Source organism: Leptodactylus fuscus, chromosome 1 (genome assembly GCF_031893055.1).
Source record: "Leptodactylus fuscus isolate aLepFus1 chromosome 1, aLepFus1.hap2, whole genome shotgun sequence".
Lineage (NCBI taxonomy): Eukaryota > Metazoa > Chordata > Amphibia > Anura > Leptodactylidae > Leptodactylus > Leptodactylus fuscus.
Window position 1 is genome coordinate 370,769,397 of NC_134265.1, and position 18,047 is coordinate 370,787,443.

At 47.3% G+C, this 18,047-nt stretch overlaps 1 protein-coding gene across 2 annotated transcripts in view; it reads right to left on the reverse strand.

Moving 5' to 3' along the window:
* Positions 1-18,047, reverse strand: part of LOC142188754 (putative carboxypeptidase X1) — a 63,892-nt gene that overhangs the window by 45,172 nt on the left and 673 nt on the right. Inside the window, exon 2 of one of the 2 annotated variants that reach the window (XM_075261984.1) lies at positions 10,127-10,231. The exons of the other annotated variant lie outside the window; for it this stretch is intronic. Within the exon in view, the coding sequence (XP_075118085.1) occupies positions 10,127-10,231 (105 nt within the window). The remainder of the gene's footprint in view (positions 1-10,126; positions 10,232-18,047) is intronic. 2 annotated transcript variants of the gene reach the window in all.

Consider the following 18,047-nt stretch of genomic DNA (forward strand, 5'->3'; position numbering starts at 1 on the left):
TCGGGGTCCTCCATGCCCTGAGTCAGTAAGTAGTCTCCCCTCCCCCGCTGTAGGTTGGGTCGGGGTCCTCCATGTACTTAGTCAGTAAGCAGTATCTCCTCCCCCGCTGTAGGTTGGGTCGGGGTCCTCCATGTACTTAGTCAGTAAGCAGTCTCCCCTCCCCCGCTGTAGGTTGGGTCGGGGTCCTCCATGCACTGAGTCAGTAAGCAGTCTCTCCTCCCCCGCTGTAGGTTGGGTCGGGGTCCTCCATGCACTGAGTCAGTAAGCAGTATCTCCTCCCCCGCTGTAGGTTGGGTCGGGGTCCTCCATGTACTTAGTCAGTAAGCAGTATCTCCTCCCCCGCTGTAGGTTGGGTCGGGGTCCTCCATGCACTTAGTCAGTAAGCAGTATCCCCTCCCCCGCGGTAGGTTGGGTTGGGGTCCTCCATGCACTGAGTCAGTAAGCAGTATCTCCTCCCCCGCTGTAGGTTGGGTCGGGGTCCTCCATGCACTGAGTCAGTAAGCGGTATCTCCTCCCCCGCTGTAGGTTGGGTCGGGGTCCTCCATGCCCTGAGTCAGTAAGCAGTCTCCCCTCCCCCGCTGTAGGTTGGGTCGGGGTCCTCCATGCCCTGAGTCAGTAAGCAGTCTCCCCTCCCCCACTGTAGGTTGGGTCGGGGTCCTCCATGCCCTGAGTCAGTAAGCAGTCTCCCCTCCCCCGCTGTAGGTTGGGTCGGGGTCCTCCATGCCCTGAGTCAGTAAGCGGTCTCCCCTCCCCCGCTGTAGGTTGGGTCGGGGTCCTCCATGCCCTGAGTCAGTAAGCAGTCTCCCCTCCCCCGCTGTAGGTTGGGTCGGAGTCCTCCATGCACTGAGTCAGTAAGCAGTCTCCCCTCCCCCGCTGTAGGTTGGGTCGGGGTCCTCCATGTACTTAGTCAGTAAGCAGTCTCCCCTCCGCTGTAGGTTGGGTCGGGGTCCTCCATGCACTGAGTCAGTAAGCAGTCTCCCCTCCCCCGCTGTAGGTTGGGTCGGGGTCCTCCATGCCCTGAGTCAGTAAGCGGTATCTCCTCCCCCGCTGTAGGTTGGGTCGGGGTCCTCCATGTACTGAGTCAGTAAGCAGTCTCCCCTCCCCCGCTGTAGGTTGGGTCGGGGTCCTCCACGCACTTAGTCAGTAAGCAGTCTCCCCTCCCCCGCTGTAGGTTGGGTCGGGGTCCTCCACGCACTTAGTCAGTAAGCAGTATCCCCTCCCCCGCTGTAGGTTGGGTCGGGGTCCTCCATGCACTTAGTCAGTAAGCAGTATCCCCTCCCCCGCTGTAGGTTGGGTCGGAGTCCTCCATGCACTTAGTCAGTAAGCAGTCTCCCCTCTCCCGCTGTAGGTTGGGTCGGGGTCCTCCATGCACTTAGTCAGTAAGCAGTATCCCCTCCCCCGCTGTAGGTTGGGTCGGAGTCCTCCATGCCCTGAGTCAGTAAGCGGTCTCCCCTCCCCCGCTGTAGGTTGGGTCGGGGTCCTCCATGTACTTAGTCAGTAAGCAGTATCTCCTCCCCCGCTGTAGGTTGGGTCGGGGTCCTCCATGCCCTGAGTCAGTAAGCGGTCTCCCCTCCCCCGCTGTAGGTTGGGTCGGGGTCCTCCTTGGGTTTGGTGACCTCCAGTGATTGGGACGTCTCGGACTCACATTTTGGTGACATAATAAGAACTTAAAGCGCCAGACACCAGGAATAAGTAATAGATGAGAATATTCTAATAACAAACAGAAGCAGCCTGGAGACGCGACATACAAGCGGTCATGTGACACTCTAAGACGCCGAGTCCTCCGTGTAGTCATCTGATCACACACTGCCGGCTCAGAGGACAGATGGGGTCCACATGTTGGCTCCTGAGATGACTCGGTAAGTTCCTCTGACCAGATGAGGTGACGATGGTCCTGACTAAGCCCGTGAGTAAGCAGAATACTGGGGGGCAACAAACCCTCAGACGCCAGTCACTACCGGGACACCATCGCTCCGGCCGCGGTCCTCACATCACCTGCTCTTGGTTTATAGTCCACTCATCTGTTATTGTGTGAAGATCACAGGAGATTACTCAACCAGCAGATCAGGAGACTTGACAGTGTCAAATATATCAGAAGATTGCACAATCCTCCATAGTCTGTGGTGGGGACCAATTACTGGAGCACATCCATCATGGGAATGTGGAGATTGTCTGAGGAGGTAAATAACTGGACCCTGGAGACTGAGAACCTGAACCAATAGACCCCAGGGACTGAGAACCTGAACCAATAGACACCAGGGACTGAGAACCTGAACCAATAGACACCAGGGACTGAAAACCTGAACCAATAGACACCAGGGACTGAGAACCTGAACCAATAGACACCAGGGACTGAGAACCTGAACCAATAGACACCAGGGACTGAGAACCTGAACCAATAGACACCAGGGACTGAGAACCTGAACCAATAGACACCAGGGACTGAGAACCTAAATCAGTAGACACCAGGGACTGAGAACCTGAACCAATAGACACCAGGGACTGAGAACCTGAACCAATAGACACCAGGGACTGAGAACCTAAATCAGTAGACACCAGGGACTGAGAACCTGAACCAATAGACACCAGGGACTGAGAACCTGAACCAATAGACACCAGGGACTGAGAACCTGAACCAGTAGACACCAGGGACTGAGAACCTGAACTAATAGACACCAGGGACTGAGAACCTGAACCAATAGACACCAGGGACTGAGAACCTAAATCAGTAGACACCAGGGACTGAGAACCTGGACCAATAGACACCAGGGACTGAGAACCTAAATCAGTAGACCCCAGGGACTGAGAACCTGAACCAATAGACCCCAGGGACTGAGAACCTGAACCAATAGACACCAGGGACTGAGAACCTGAACCAATAGACACCAGGGACTGAGAACCTGAACCAATAGACCCCAGGGACTGAGAACCTGAACCAATAGACCCCAGGGACTGAGAACCTGAACCAATAGACACCAGGGACTGAGAACCTGAACCAATAGACACCAGGGACTGAGAACCTGAACCAATAGACACCAGGGACTGAGAACCTGAACCAATAGACACCAGGGACTGAGAACCTAAATCAGTAGACACCAGGGACTGAGAACCTGGACCAATAGACACCAGGGACTGAGAACCTAAAGCAATAGACACCAGGGACTGAGAACCTAAATCAGTAGACATGAAGGACTGAGAACCTGAACCAATAGACACGAATGACTGAGAACCTGAACCAATAGACGCCAGGGACTGAGAATCTAAATCAGTAGACATGAAGGACTGAGAACCTGAACCAATAGACACCAGGGACTGAGAACCTAAACCAATAGACACCAGGGATGGAGAACCTAAACCAATAGACACCAGGGACTGAGAACCTAAACCAATAGACACCAGGGACTGAGAACCTGAACCAATAGACACCAGGGACTGAGAACCTAAATCAGTAGACACCAGGGATGGAGAACCTAAACCAATAGACCCCAGGGACTGAGAACCTAAATAAGTAGACACGAAGGACTGAGAACCTGACCCAATAGATACCAGGGAGTGAGAACCTAAATCAGTAGATACAAAGGACTGAGAACCTAAACCAATAGACACCAGGGACTGAGAACCTAAACCAATAGACACCAGAAACTTAGAACCTAAATCAGTAGACACCACGGACTGAGAACCTAAATCAGTAGACACGAAGGACTGAGAACCTGAACCAATAGACACCAGGGATGGAGAACCTAAACCAATAGACACCAGGGATGGAGAACCTGAACCAATAAACACCAGAGACTGAGAACCTAAATCAGTAGACACGAATTGCTGAGAACATAAACCAATAGACACCAGGGATGGAGAACCTAAACCAATAGACCCCAGGGACTGAGAACCTAAACCAATAGACACCAGGAACTGAGAACCTAAATCAGTAGAAACGAAGGACTGAGAACCTAAACCAATAGATACCAGGGAGTGAGAACCTAAACCAATAGACACCAGGGACTGAGAACCTAAACCAATAGACACCAGGGACTGAGAACCTGAACCAATAGACACCAGGGACTGAGAACCTAAATCAGTAGACACCAGGGATGGAGAACCTAAACCAATAGACACCAGGGACTGAGAACCTAAATCAGTAGACACCAGGGATGGAGAACCTAAACCAATAGACCCCAGGGACTGAGAACCTAAACCAATAGACACCAGGAACTGAGAACCTAAATAAGTAGACACGAAGGACTGAGAACCTGTCCCAATAGATACCAGGGAGTGAGAACCTAAATCAGTAGATACAAAGGACTGAGAACCTAAACCAATAGACACCAGGGACTGAGAACCTAAACCAATAGACACCAGAAACTTAGAACCTAAATCAGTAGACACCACGGACTGAGAACCTAAATCAGTAGACACGAAGGACTGAGAACCTGAACCAATAGACACCAGGGATGGAGAACCTAAACCAATAGACACCAGGGACTGAGAACCTGAACCAATAGACACCAGGGACTGAGAACCTAAACCAATAGGCACCAGGGATGGAGAACCTAAACCAATAGACACTAGGAACTGAGAACCTAAACCAATAGACACCAGGGACTGAGAACCTAAACCAATAGACACCAAGGACTGAGAACCTAAACCAACAGGCACCAGGGACTGAGAACCTAAACCAATAGACACCAAGGACTGAGAACCTAAACCAACAGACACCAGGGACTGAGAACCTAAATCAGTAGACATGAAGGACTGAGAACCTGAACCAATAGACACGAATGACTGAGAACCTGAACCAATAGACGCCAGGGACTGAGAATCTAAATCAGTAGACATGAAGGACTGAGAACCTGAACCAATAGACAACAGGGATGGAGAACCTAAACCAATAGACACCAGGGACTAAGAACCTAAATCAGTAGACACCAAGGACTGAGAACCTAAATCAGTAGACACCAGGGATGGAGAACCTAAACCAATAGACACCAGGGACTGAGAACCTAAACCAACAGACACCAGGGACTGAGAACCTAAATCAGTAGACACCAGGGATGGAGAACCTGAACCAATAAACACCAAAGACTGAGAACCTAAATCAGTAGACACGAAGGGCTGAGAACATAAACCAATAGACACCAGGGATGGAGAACCTAAACCAATAGACCCCAGGGACTGAGAACCTAAACCAATAGACACCAGGAACTGAGAACCTAAATCAGTAGACACGAAGGACTGAGAACCTAAACCAATAGATACCAGGGAGTGAGAACCTAAACCAATAGACACCAGAAACTTAGAACCTAAATCAGTAGACACCACGGACTGAGAATCTAAATCAGTAGACACGAAGGACTGAGAACCTGAACCAATAGACACCAGGGACTGATAACCTGAACCAATAGACACCAGGGACTGAGAACCTGAACCAATAGGTACCAGGGATGGAGAACCTAAACCAATAGACACCAGGAACTGAGAACCTAAACCAATAGACACCAGGGACTGAGAACCTAAATCAGTAGACACTAAGGACTGAGAACCTAAACCAATAGACACCAAGGACTGAGAACCTAAACCAACAGACACCAGGGACTGAGAACCTGAACCAATAGGCACCAGGGACTGAGAACCTGAACCAATAGACACCAGGGACTGAGAACCTAAATCAGTAGACACCAGGGACTGAGAACCTGAACCAATAGACACCAGGGACTGAGAACCTGAACCAATAGGCACCAAGGACTGAGAACCTGAACCAATAGGCACCAGGGACTGAGAACCTGAACCAATAGACACGAAGGACTGAGAACCTGAACCAATAGGCACCAGGGACTGAGAACCTGAACCAATAGGCACCAGGGACTGAGAACCTGAACCAATAGACACCAAGGACTGAGAACCTAAACTTTAGGACAGTACGTCACAGTATAGCGGAGCCTGAGTGTGGGGTTGTCTGTGACATCACTATGGCCTCTATATGTTCTCCCCGTACACTGCAGACTATGTTGGACTATATATAATGGGACATATCACGAGGACTGTTGACCCTCTCCTGCCCTGTATATTTTGCACACATCTCCATGACCTACAGCTGGACTGAGAAATGAGTTGGAGGTTTTGCAGAGTTTCTTCTTCCTTCCCCTGGGACGTGAGTCATTCCGCCATGATAATCTCATCCAGCGTCTTCTTATCTGGTCCTCACTTGTGGCCAAAACATCTGCTCCGAGCTCCAGAGGATGGAAGGGATCCAGGGCTGCTCAGTGTCACTGGAGATCCCCCCACCCCGGACCCTCTGGCCCCATGTCTGTATATATTCCTATAGAAGCCGTATACCTTGTGTCCCACCCTGAAGTCTAAGAATGTGACACGTAAACATGTGCCGAGCCGTATCTTATAACATCGGACCCACCATCCGGCCTAAGACTCCTTGATAGTCAGATAAACAGAAGTTTCCCGTGTCTGGAGGAGCCGCCCGCCCTCCACATCTGCTCCTCATTCATGGATCTGCTGACTCTACCACATTTATACAGCAATTTCCTAAGAATCCAGATCTATCCACATCCCCGGCTACTGTCAGCCCCCTGCCCAAGGATGCCAGCCCACCCCACATTCTGGAGAGTCAATGCCGGAGGGTCCTGCAAAATCTGTCCATGTTACTGGAGAATGGATCCAATCATCTGGCCAAGTCTCCTGGAGAGGACAACCACCAGCTGACACCACTCCCAATGTCCTCTACTTCTTATCAGCATGTGAGCTGTCACTGAGCAAAAGCAGATTTCGGTGGGGACCAGGAGAGCCCCCACTGCTCGGGGGACGTCCAGTCTGTGCACCATCCAGTGCATGGAGATGGCAGCAATGGTCCACTAATGGGTCACTTCCCATGGACTTCAGTGGTAGCTGAGATACAATATAGAGCCAACTGCTCCCAGCTCTGTGCACTGTATAGCACATAGACCGAATGCACCCCCAAATGTACCACCCTAATCCGTGCAAAAATTCCTGGACATCCCCTTTAAGAGCAATGGACCACATGGACCCTGCTAGTTCTCCGAGTTGCCCTGACAATAGATGGAACATCTGTGAGGACGGGTGAGACCTTCATCTCAGATATCGTTCCCCCTCTTGGGTTGGGAGTGGCAGCATTTGGGCACCAGAGACCCCATGAGACTGGCGTCAAGTGCGTGAGCACCAGTGATTTAGGAGGTGCGAGTATACAAAGATGTCAGGGCCTGTATACAGCGCTGGAGAACACGAGCATCCAGCTGCTGCTGCAAGGGTTAACGTACAAGCGTCTGCAGAGGGAATATGGAGACGTCTTATAAGATCCTGCTGGAGAAATCATTAAGAAAGAATAATATTTACACTGGGGACCGAAACTTTGCTGAAACGTGTCTGAAAAGTAATTGCACCCCCCCCCCTCCACCCGCCAGGGCCGCACATGTTACACCAGCTCCACTGTACGCTGTATTTACACAGGTGGCCAATAACAACAAACAGAAACCGGAGGAGAAAGTCAGGCTCGCAACGAAAGCTGCAAGACAATGGGGAGTGGAGTGGTCGCAACGAAACCTGCAAGACAATGGGGAGTGGAGTGGTCGCAACGAAAGCTGCAAGACAATGGGGAGTGGAGTGGTCGCAACGTTATAGAAAGGGATCCCAGCACACAATGTATGGCAGCATAGACGGAAGGGGACAAGTTCTCCAACCTCACAGTACTATAAAGTATCTGCCCCCTTAGGCCAGCAGAGGTCAATAGGAATATTGGGGGGAGGGGAGCACGACTGCCTAAGAAGATCTGCAGCCCCGGCCACCATGTGCACCATGTTCTATGGATGGAGAGGTCCTATGTAGAGCCATGTAACATACAGAGGCTCCGATGCCGCCTATATCTCCTGTACTCCGCCATGTGTCAGGACCAGGGGATGGCTGGGGAAACAGACTGGACATGGGATGGGTAGTCTGGTGCCACGGTGGGTGCCATGTGTGGAGGAGCAGCCGGAGAACCCCCTGCAGGAGCAGAACCTTGGTCACCACATATGGTATTCCTGTAGCATGTCATGTGACATAGCGTGTGCCCAGTCATAGCCCCGGCCCACAATCCCCTACAGCGCCTATATCTCCATTATACCCCAGCAGTAAGTCTCCCGTATCCCTGACATGGATATCCTGCGGCCTCGTATTCCGGGAACTCGCTGTCCTGATTCACAGACACATTCTTGTGGTCACCCAACATCTACAGCGCTCTGCTCAATCCATCATCTATTGTTCACTGCTGGACAACCCCAGAAACAGAAACTTGTATCTTCTCATCCACAAGGATGAAACATATTAAAGTCCAACATGTCTGATCCTTCCCTCTGTCCTAGAGTCTAGTGGAGGGGCCACAACGACTTGTGCCCAGGGTCTGCCATCAGGTCGGAGGTGAGCACATCCGGAGTTTGGCTGCTCTATCACGTGGCCTCTATCATGTGGACGTCCTCGTTCCTCCTGGAGGTGCCATCTTTATTGCGGGATGTCCACAACCTCATCCTGACTCATGTAGGCACTGGACATGTGCGGCCAATGTGCGCCCCTCCACCGCTCATCCTGGGGGGTTTGATAATTCGCACATCCCCTTTCCTAATCCAAACAATGAGTCTTTATATCTCATCTCCACATGAAAGCCAATGACGCCCACGTTACCCCGAGACGGCGTTCCTGCGTTCTTCAGATGGTTCACATTACAACTCATTATTATGGAAACTTCTCGAGACTTCAGAAAGAAATCCACAACACAATTCTAAATCCAGTTTCCGATCATTTTCCAGTCGATCCCAGTCGTGAAATTTGCTCAATCGCCGATCGGGATCCCGTCTTAACCAATCCTGATCGCTCAACCCTAGATCCCAGGCTAGAATATAAGAGTAGAAAACGCTGAGATTCTTGGCCACCATGACTGGAGACCACAACAATCCTCTCAAGATCCTCAGGATCCAAGAAGATGTAAAGAGGCAAAAGACTCAAGTGACAGAGGAAGAACCTACAACACGGGCAAAAAATCTGAAGTACTGATGTCTGTTTAAGGTGACAATGTCCAGACAGGAGAAGACCGGGGCCATGGAGATGGAACAAAGACTAGAGAAGTAGGAGAAGAAGCAGGAACCTCACGACTACATGGCTTCTTACCAAACATTATAGGAAACCTCCACCTTTGTAAAATCTACTCTCATCAGCCATTTTCTTGGGGTAAATAAGACTAACCTCATTGGGGGACTCATATTATGGTAAACCTCAAGCACTGAATGTCCATAGTAGAGGTCTACATTATAGAAGGTCCTCCTGCAGATCTCTGAGCTTTACTATTGACTTATGGTGGGGTTATGGACTGACGTGACCCTATGATGTCACATATGTGGTGGGAGGAAGAGAAGGGATGGAAGGATCATTGAGGGCATAGAAGTCCACCATGGCTTCAGGCATGATCTAGAGAGGACACAATGAGGAGGGTGATCTAATGATCAGGCCAAAGAACTTCACAATGACTTCTCCAGTCATCAGGTTGTTCTCAGCCAATGTCTACTACAGGACTGTGCAGACATCTACTCACAATGAGGGGTTTGTGTTATCATCGTCTGAACAAGGGAGAAGACTAGAGCTTGGTGAAGCCTCATCCATAGCACTGGATATGGGGGAAGGACATGGTCTTGGGCCTACAGACCTGGACAAAAAAAGAGCAACAAAACAGAAGTCTCCCCTTCTAGGTAAAGAAGACTGATAGGCAGGGGCGTAACTAGCAAACATTTGATTCCCCACCACCCAACAAATACTCTCAGTGATCCCCGCTGCTGGCCATGATGACCGCCGCTTCCCCTTCAGCCTGCAGGAGGTCCTGTGTGCCGCTCTGTATAGTGCCAGCCATGCCATGATGCTGTTCAGTATGATGTGACGGGATGTGAGCAGCAAAGGGCCCCCTGGAAGGCAGAAGGGGAAGCAGAGGCGGCCATGCCCACCTGTTGGACAAGATGCAGAACTTTTAGAACACATAGACATGAGGGGTAAAGCGCGTGCGGCAGGTTTTACTCCATAAATGTATCTGCCCAATGTGCTTGTGTCCTCGTACATCATCTATCAGGCGTTCAGTACATACGTTCCTCTGGGGTTCCTCCGGCTCCTGGACTGGTCTTTTCCTCTTTCACTTTCTTCAAGACTTTCACCGTTTTGACTACTTTAACCTTTTTTTTGGCCACCTTAGCTAGAAAATGCAAAACAGGATATGGGGTGACTTGTCTGGTGCCTGGTTATAAAGGTAAGACATCCACAGGTCATACACCAATATATATCCTATAGAACATACAGCTCATCCAACATACATCTTCCCCAACCAATCAGATCCCATACAAGGAATGTATCATCCAATGTACAGCCCATCCAACATCCATGATACATCTCATCCAACCAATCTGATCTCATACAATGAACGTGTCATTCAATGGACATCCTATCCAATAAATCCCATCCAAGATACATCTCATCCAACGTACATTTTCCCCGACCAAGCAGATCTCAAACAATGAATGTATCTGTCAGGATTTGAACCCAGGGACTTCAGTGTCCCAGGCGGCAGTTCTTCAATCTGAGCTATTCAGCCTCCTGGACAGCTCCGGTGCTGATCTGACCCTAGTTCCCGCTGGCTCTAATTCCAGTTCCCGCCTCTCTGGTTTGCTCCGCCCTGTTCTCTGATTGTACATCCTATATAAGCCCCGCCTTGCACTTCCTGCCTTGTGAGATTATTGTGCTCTGCTCCTGCTCCTGCTCCTGCTCCTGCTCCTGCTCCTGCTCCTGCTCCTGCTCCTGCTCCTGCTCCTGCTCCTGCTCCTGCTCCTGCTCCTGCTCCTGCTCCTGCTCCTGCTCCTGCTCCTGCTCCTGCTCCTGCTCCTGCTCCTGCTCCTGCTCCTGCTCTCATCTCATCTCGTGTACTGACTACCGGCTTGCTCCTGACCACAGTATTTGCCTTTTCCTCCAAGTCTGACGCTCATCTCGTGTACTGACCACTGGCTAGCTCCTGACTACATTACCAGTCTTACAAGTAAGTCACCCTCCAGGTGGTAGCAACCTTAGACTCCAAACCTTACCCAAACCGTTACAGTATCATCCAATGTACATCCTATCCAACATCCATCTCATCCAACAAATCCCATCTGAGATACATCTCACCCAACATACATCTCATCCAACAAATCCCATCCAAGATACATCTCATCCAACCAATCTGATCAAACACATCTCATACAATGAATGTATCATCCAATGAACATCCTATCTAACATCTATCTCATCCAACAAATCCCATCCGAGATACATCTCATCCAACCAATCTGATCAAACAGATCTCATACAATGAACATATCATCCAATGAACATCCTATCCAACATCCATCTCATCCAACAAATCCCATCCGAGATACATTTCATCCAATATCCATCCATCCATCCAATTACATTCAACCTACACCTGCCCAGCAGACTTTGCATCCAATACAGCCTTCCAATGTCCATTTAGACAGACGTTCCTCCATCCACCATATATTCATTCCATCTGCCATATAGTATTTCCCATCCAACATAAATGCTGTCCAACTTACAGTACATCCTACCCAACCAACCCTACCAAACATACAACCCATACAGGGAACCAATCATCCATCCCATCCAACAAATCCCATCCGAGATACATCTCATCCAACATCCATCCACTATGTTATCCAACATACAGCACAACCTGATCATTACACATCCTCTCCAACCAATCCCATCAAACCTACATCCCGTACAATGTACACTCTATCCAACACCCATCCCATCCAATATACAATCCATCCAACACCACCTATCCAATGTACGTCTAATCCACTATTAATCCTATTCAGCACATCCCATATGTCCCATCCAACATATGTCCTCCATATAGCACATGCCACCTAATTATGTCCGAGACACCGTACATCCTGCCTAACATACATCCCACTCATATACCCTGACCACCATACCGTATACCCATCACACATCCCCCCCACCATATAATACATCCATCCCACCCCATGTACTGTATGTGCCTGGACATTATGTAGGCTTTATGTACATATATGAGCTGCACACACGTCTGGTCTCCTGCTCGCACCCACGTGTCATCTTCATGGGTCTCCTGACGCCCCACCACACACAGGTGTAGTATTGTAGGGCCATCTTGGGTCTCCCAGTATATATTGTATATATTATTTCGGAGTGGATTGGACTTCTCCCTATTTTTCTCATTTTGGAGGTTTTGGGTCATTTTTTGGTTCTCCTAATCTGAGCGAGGACTCAATATATACGATGGGCTATTGTGTGAGAAGAGCAGGTATGGAGGTTGTAGGGGACGTTGGGGCAAATAATGGCCGTGTCCATTGGATGATGATGATGGACATTCACACACATACACTCACACGCTCTCTCGTAGACTTCACGCAGTCTCTGGCAGGCACCAGGTGACATGCCCCATGCAGCGGTGGCAGGTGAGGGCATCGGAGGGCAGCTTCAGCTCAGCATGAGGAACAGCCATCCAGTGACATGCAAACCGTACACAAGGCTCGCCCAGGGCGTATACATCTATATCCACACCTCTGCAGGATATGGCGCTCTGCACAGTAAGATGTGGTGAACCAGTGAGCAAGAATACATGCAAGGAGGTGACCTCATCAGGTGCGGAGATGTGCAGTGCCAGCAAGCCATGGAGACATCTATAGGTATACACAAGTCACACTTGGTGACAACCTCAGAGTATCCCACGTTCTCCTAGTAAGTCCTCTCTGGTGACATATAACAATCCTGCAGAAATCTATTACCTGGTTTGATCATGGACGATTGGATCTGACCTCAGTCCTGATCTATCCAAGAACTTTATGTGACTCTCAAAATCTACTCCAAGTTCTTAACCACAAATGGTCCAGACAAGAGGGACTCCAACTTGTAACCAAACACAAGCATGGACCCTGCTGCTCAGAAGGTTGGTGCATGTAAAGATGACTACATCTTCTCTGCTTTGGGGGTAGCACTACCTACAGATTGGGGTCCCTAGAGCCCACTCCATAGAATTATTCTTCCCACCCTCCGACAACCCCTAGGTAATGGACTGTAGTAGCCTCCAGTGTGGATGTCTTCTGCTGGGTCCACCAATGGATTCTCTGCTACTCTGGTGGGCCAGTCTGACACTGTCTATGGTACTAATCTCCAATATCTGGAGCTAGAAGGTCATCTTTGGTAAAGAAGATAGAAATATCATAGTGGTCCATATGGATGGGGGTCCATGACCATGTCCTAGCGCAGAGCCAGGGGGGCGCTCTTCTACCATAGGACATTGGGAGGAGGGCTGTAAATGGGTTGGGAGACGCCTCATTGATTTCATCTTGTTGTGGTGGAGAAAACCTAAATATTGGGGAGCGGTCACGGGCTCCGCCTCAGCTACCAGGATATCAGTGACCCGTGAGAATATACGCCATATTAGTAGGGTTGTGTTCACATGTAGTGATGTCTGATACCACTGCTGCATGTGTCTCCATCGGCAGATTACTATTCCGCCAGTGTCTCACACTCTCCATCACTGACCGTGGGCTCAGAAGACTCTGCAACACCTTAAACATGGCGGAACATCTCAGAGAAGTGTCTTACACACTGCAATGGTGAAGAGGTGGTGATGGGGAGGAACCTGAGGTTACCTGTATATAAGACGTCTACCTGAGGTTACCTGTATATAAGACGTCTACCTGAGGTTACCTGTATATAAGACGTCTACCTGAGGTTACCTGTATATATGACGTCTACCTGAGGTGACCTGTATATATGACGTCTACCTGAGGTTACCTGTATATAAGACGTCTACCTGAGGTTACCTGTATATAAGACGTCTACCTGAGGTTACCTGTATATAAGACGTCTACCTGAGGTTACCTGTATATATGAGGTTACCTGTATATATGATGTCTACCTGAGGTGACCTGTATATAAGACGTCTACCTGAGGTTACCTGTATATAAGACGTCTACCTGAGGTTACCTGTATATAAGACGTCTACCTGAGGTTACCTGTATATATGAGGTTACCTGTATATATGATGTCTACCTGAGGTTACCTGTATATAAGACGTCTACCTGAGGTGACCTGTATATAAGACGTCTACCTGAGGTTACCTGTATATAAGACGTCTACCTGAGGTTACCTGTATATAAGACGTCTACCTGAGGTTACCTGTATATATGAGGTTACCTGTATATATGATGTCTACCTGAGGTTACCTGTATATATGACATCTACCTGAGGTTACCTGTATATATGATGTCTACCTGAGGTTACCTGTATATATGACGTCTCCCTGAGGTGACCTGTATATATGATGTCTACCTGAGGTTACCTGTATATATGACGTCTACCTGAAGTTACCTGTATATATGACATCTACCTGAGGTTACCTGTATATATGATGTCTACCTGAGGTTACCTGTATATATGACGTCTCCCTGAGGTTACCTGTATATATGACGTCTACCTGAGGTGACCTGTATATATGATGTCTACCTGAGGTTACCTGTATATATGACATCTACCTGAGATTACCTGTATATATGACATCTACCTGAGGTTACCTGTATATATGACATGTGCCTGAGGTTACCTGTATATATGACGTCTACCTGAGGTCACCTGTATATATGACGTCTACCTGAGGTCACCTGTATATATGACATGTACCTGAGGTTACCTGTATATATGACGTCTACCTGAGGTTACCTGTATATATGAAATGTACCTGAGGTTACCTGTATATATGACATGTACCTGAGGTTACCTGTATATATGACGTCTACCTGATGTTACCTGTATATATGACATCTACCTGAGGTTACCTGTATATATGACATCTACCTGAGATTACCTGTATATATGACATCTACCTGAAGTTACCTGTATATATGACGTCTATCTGAGGTTACCTGTATATATGACGTCTACCTGAGGTTACCTGTATATATGAAATGTACCTGAGGTTACCTGTATATATGACATGTACCTGAGGTTACCTGTATATATGACGTCTACCTGATGTTACCTGTATATATGACATCTACCTGAGGTTACCTGTATATATGACGTCTACCTGAGGTTACCTGTATATATGAAATGTACCTGAGGTTACCTGTATATATGACGTCTACCTGAGGTTACCTGTATATATGACATGTACCTGAGGTTACCTGTATATATGACGTCTACCTGATGTTACCTGTATATATGACATCTACCTGAGGTTACCTGTATATATGACGTCTACCTGAGGTTACCTGTATATATGAAATGTACCTGAGGTTACCTGTATATATGACACCTACCTGAGGTTACCTGTATATACGACATGTACCTGAGGTTACCTGTATATATGACGTCTACCTGAGGTTACCTGTATATATGACCTCTGAGGTTACCTGTATATATGACATGTACCTGAGGTTACCTGTATATATGACATCTACCTGAGATTACCTGTATATATGACGTCTACCTGAGGTTACCTGTATATATGAAATGTACCTGAGGTTACCTGTATATATGACATGTACCTGAGGTTACCTGTATATATGACGTCTACCTGAGGTGACCTGTATATATGATGTCTACCTGAGGTTACCTGTATATATGACATCTACCTGAGGTGACCTGTATATATGATGTCTACCTGAGGTGACCTGTATATATGACATCTACCTGAGATTACCTGTATATATGACGTCTACCTGAGGTTACCTGTATATATGAAATGTACCTGAGGTTACCTGTATATATGACATGTACCTGATGTTACCTGTATATATGACGTCTACCTGAGGTGACCTGTATATATGATGTCTACCTGAGGTTACCTGTATATATGACATCTACCTGAGGTTACCTGTATATAAGACGTCTACCTGAGGTTACCTGTATATATGAGGTTACCTGTATATATGACACCTACCTGATGTTACCTGTATATATGATGTCTACCTGAGGTTACCTGTATATATGACATCTACCTGAGGTTACCTGTATATATGATGTCTACCTGAGGTTACCTGTATATATGACGTCTCCCTGAGGTGACCTGTATATATGATGTCTACCTGAGGTTACCTGTATATATGACGTCTACCTGAAGTTACCTGTATATATGACATCTACCTGAGGTTACCTGTATATATGATGTCTACCTGAGGTTACCTGTATATATGACGTCTCCCTGAGGTTACCTGTATATATGACGTCTACCTGAGGTGACCTGTATATATGATGTCTACCTGAGGTTACCTGTATATATGACATCTACCTGAGATTACCTGTATATATGACATCTACCTGAGGTTACCTGTATATATGACATGTGCCTGAGGTTACCTGTATATATGACGTCTACCTGAGGTCACCTGTATATATGACGTCTACCTGAGGTTACCTGTATATATGACATGTACCTGAGGTTACCTGTATATATGACGTCTACCTGAGGTTACCTGTATATATGAAATGTACCTGAGGTTACCTGTATATATGACATGTACCTGAGGTTACCTGTATATATGACGTCTACCTGATGTTACCTGTATATATGACATCTACCTGAGGTTACCTGTATATATGACATCTACCTGATGTTACCTGTATATATGACATCTACCTGAGGTTACCTGTATATATGACGTCTACCTGAGGTTACCTGTATATATGAAATGTACCTGAGGTTACCTGTATATATGACACCTACCTGAGGTTACCTGTATATACGACATGTACCTGAGGTTACCTGTATATATGACGTCTACCTGAGGTTACCTGTATATATGACCTCTGAGGTTACCTGTATATATGACATGTACCTGAGGTTACCTGTATATATGACATCTACCTGAGATTACCTGTATATATGACGTCTACCTGAGGTTACCTGTATATATGACATCTACCTGAGGTTACCAGTATATATGACGTCTACCTGAGGTTACCTGTATATATGACATGTACCTGAGATTACCTGTATATATGACGTCTACCTGAGGTTACCTGTATATATGACCTCTGAGGTTACCTGTATATATGACATGTACCTGAGGTTACCTGTATATATGACGTCTACCTGATGTTACCTGTATATATGACATCTACCTGAGGATACCTGTATATATGACGTCTACCTGAGGTTACCTGTATATATGACATGTACCTGAGGTTACCTGTATATATGACATCTACCTGAGATTACCTATATATATGACGTCTACCTGAGGTTACCTGTATATATGAAATGTACCTGAGGTTACCTGTATATATGACATGTACCTGAGGTTACCTGTATATATGACATGTACCTGAGGTTACCTGTATATATGACATGTACCTGAGGTTACCTGTATATATGACACCTACCTGAGGTTACCTGTATATATGACCTCTGAGGTTACCTGTATATATGACGTCTACCTGAGGTGACCTGTATATATGACGTGTACCTGAGGTTACCTGTATATATGACACCTACCTGAGGTTACCTGTATATATGACCTCTGAGGTTACCTGTATATATGACATCTACCTGAGGTGACCTGTATATATGACGTGTACCTGAGGTTACCTGTATATATGACGTCTACCTGAGGTTACCTGTATATATGACGTCTACCTGAGGTTACCTGTATATATGACGTGTACCTGAGGTTACCTGTATATATGACGTGTACCTGAGGTTACCTGTATATATGAAATGTACCTGAGGTTACCTGTATATATGACATCTACCTGAGGTTACCAGTATATATGACATCTACCTGAGGTTACCTGTATATATGAAATGTACCTGAGGTTACCTGTATATATGACATGTACCTGAGGTTACCTGTATATATGACGTCTACCTGAGGTTACCAGTATATATGACGTCTACCTGAGGTTACCTGTATATATGAAATGTACCTGAGGTTACCTGTATATATGAAATGTACCTGAGGTTACCT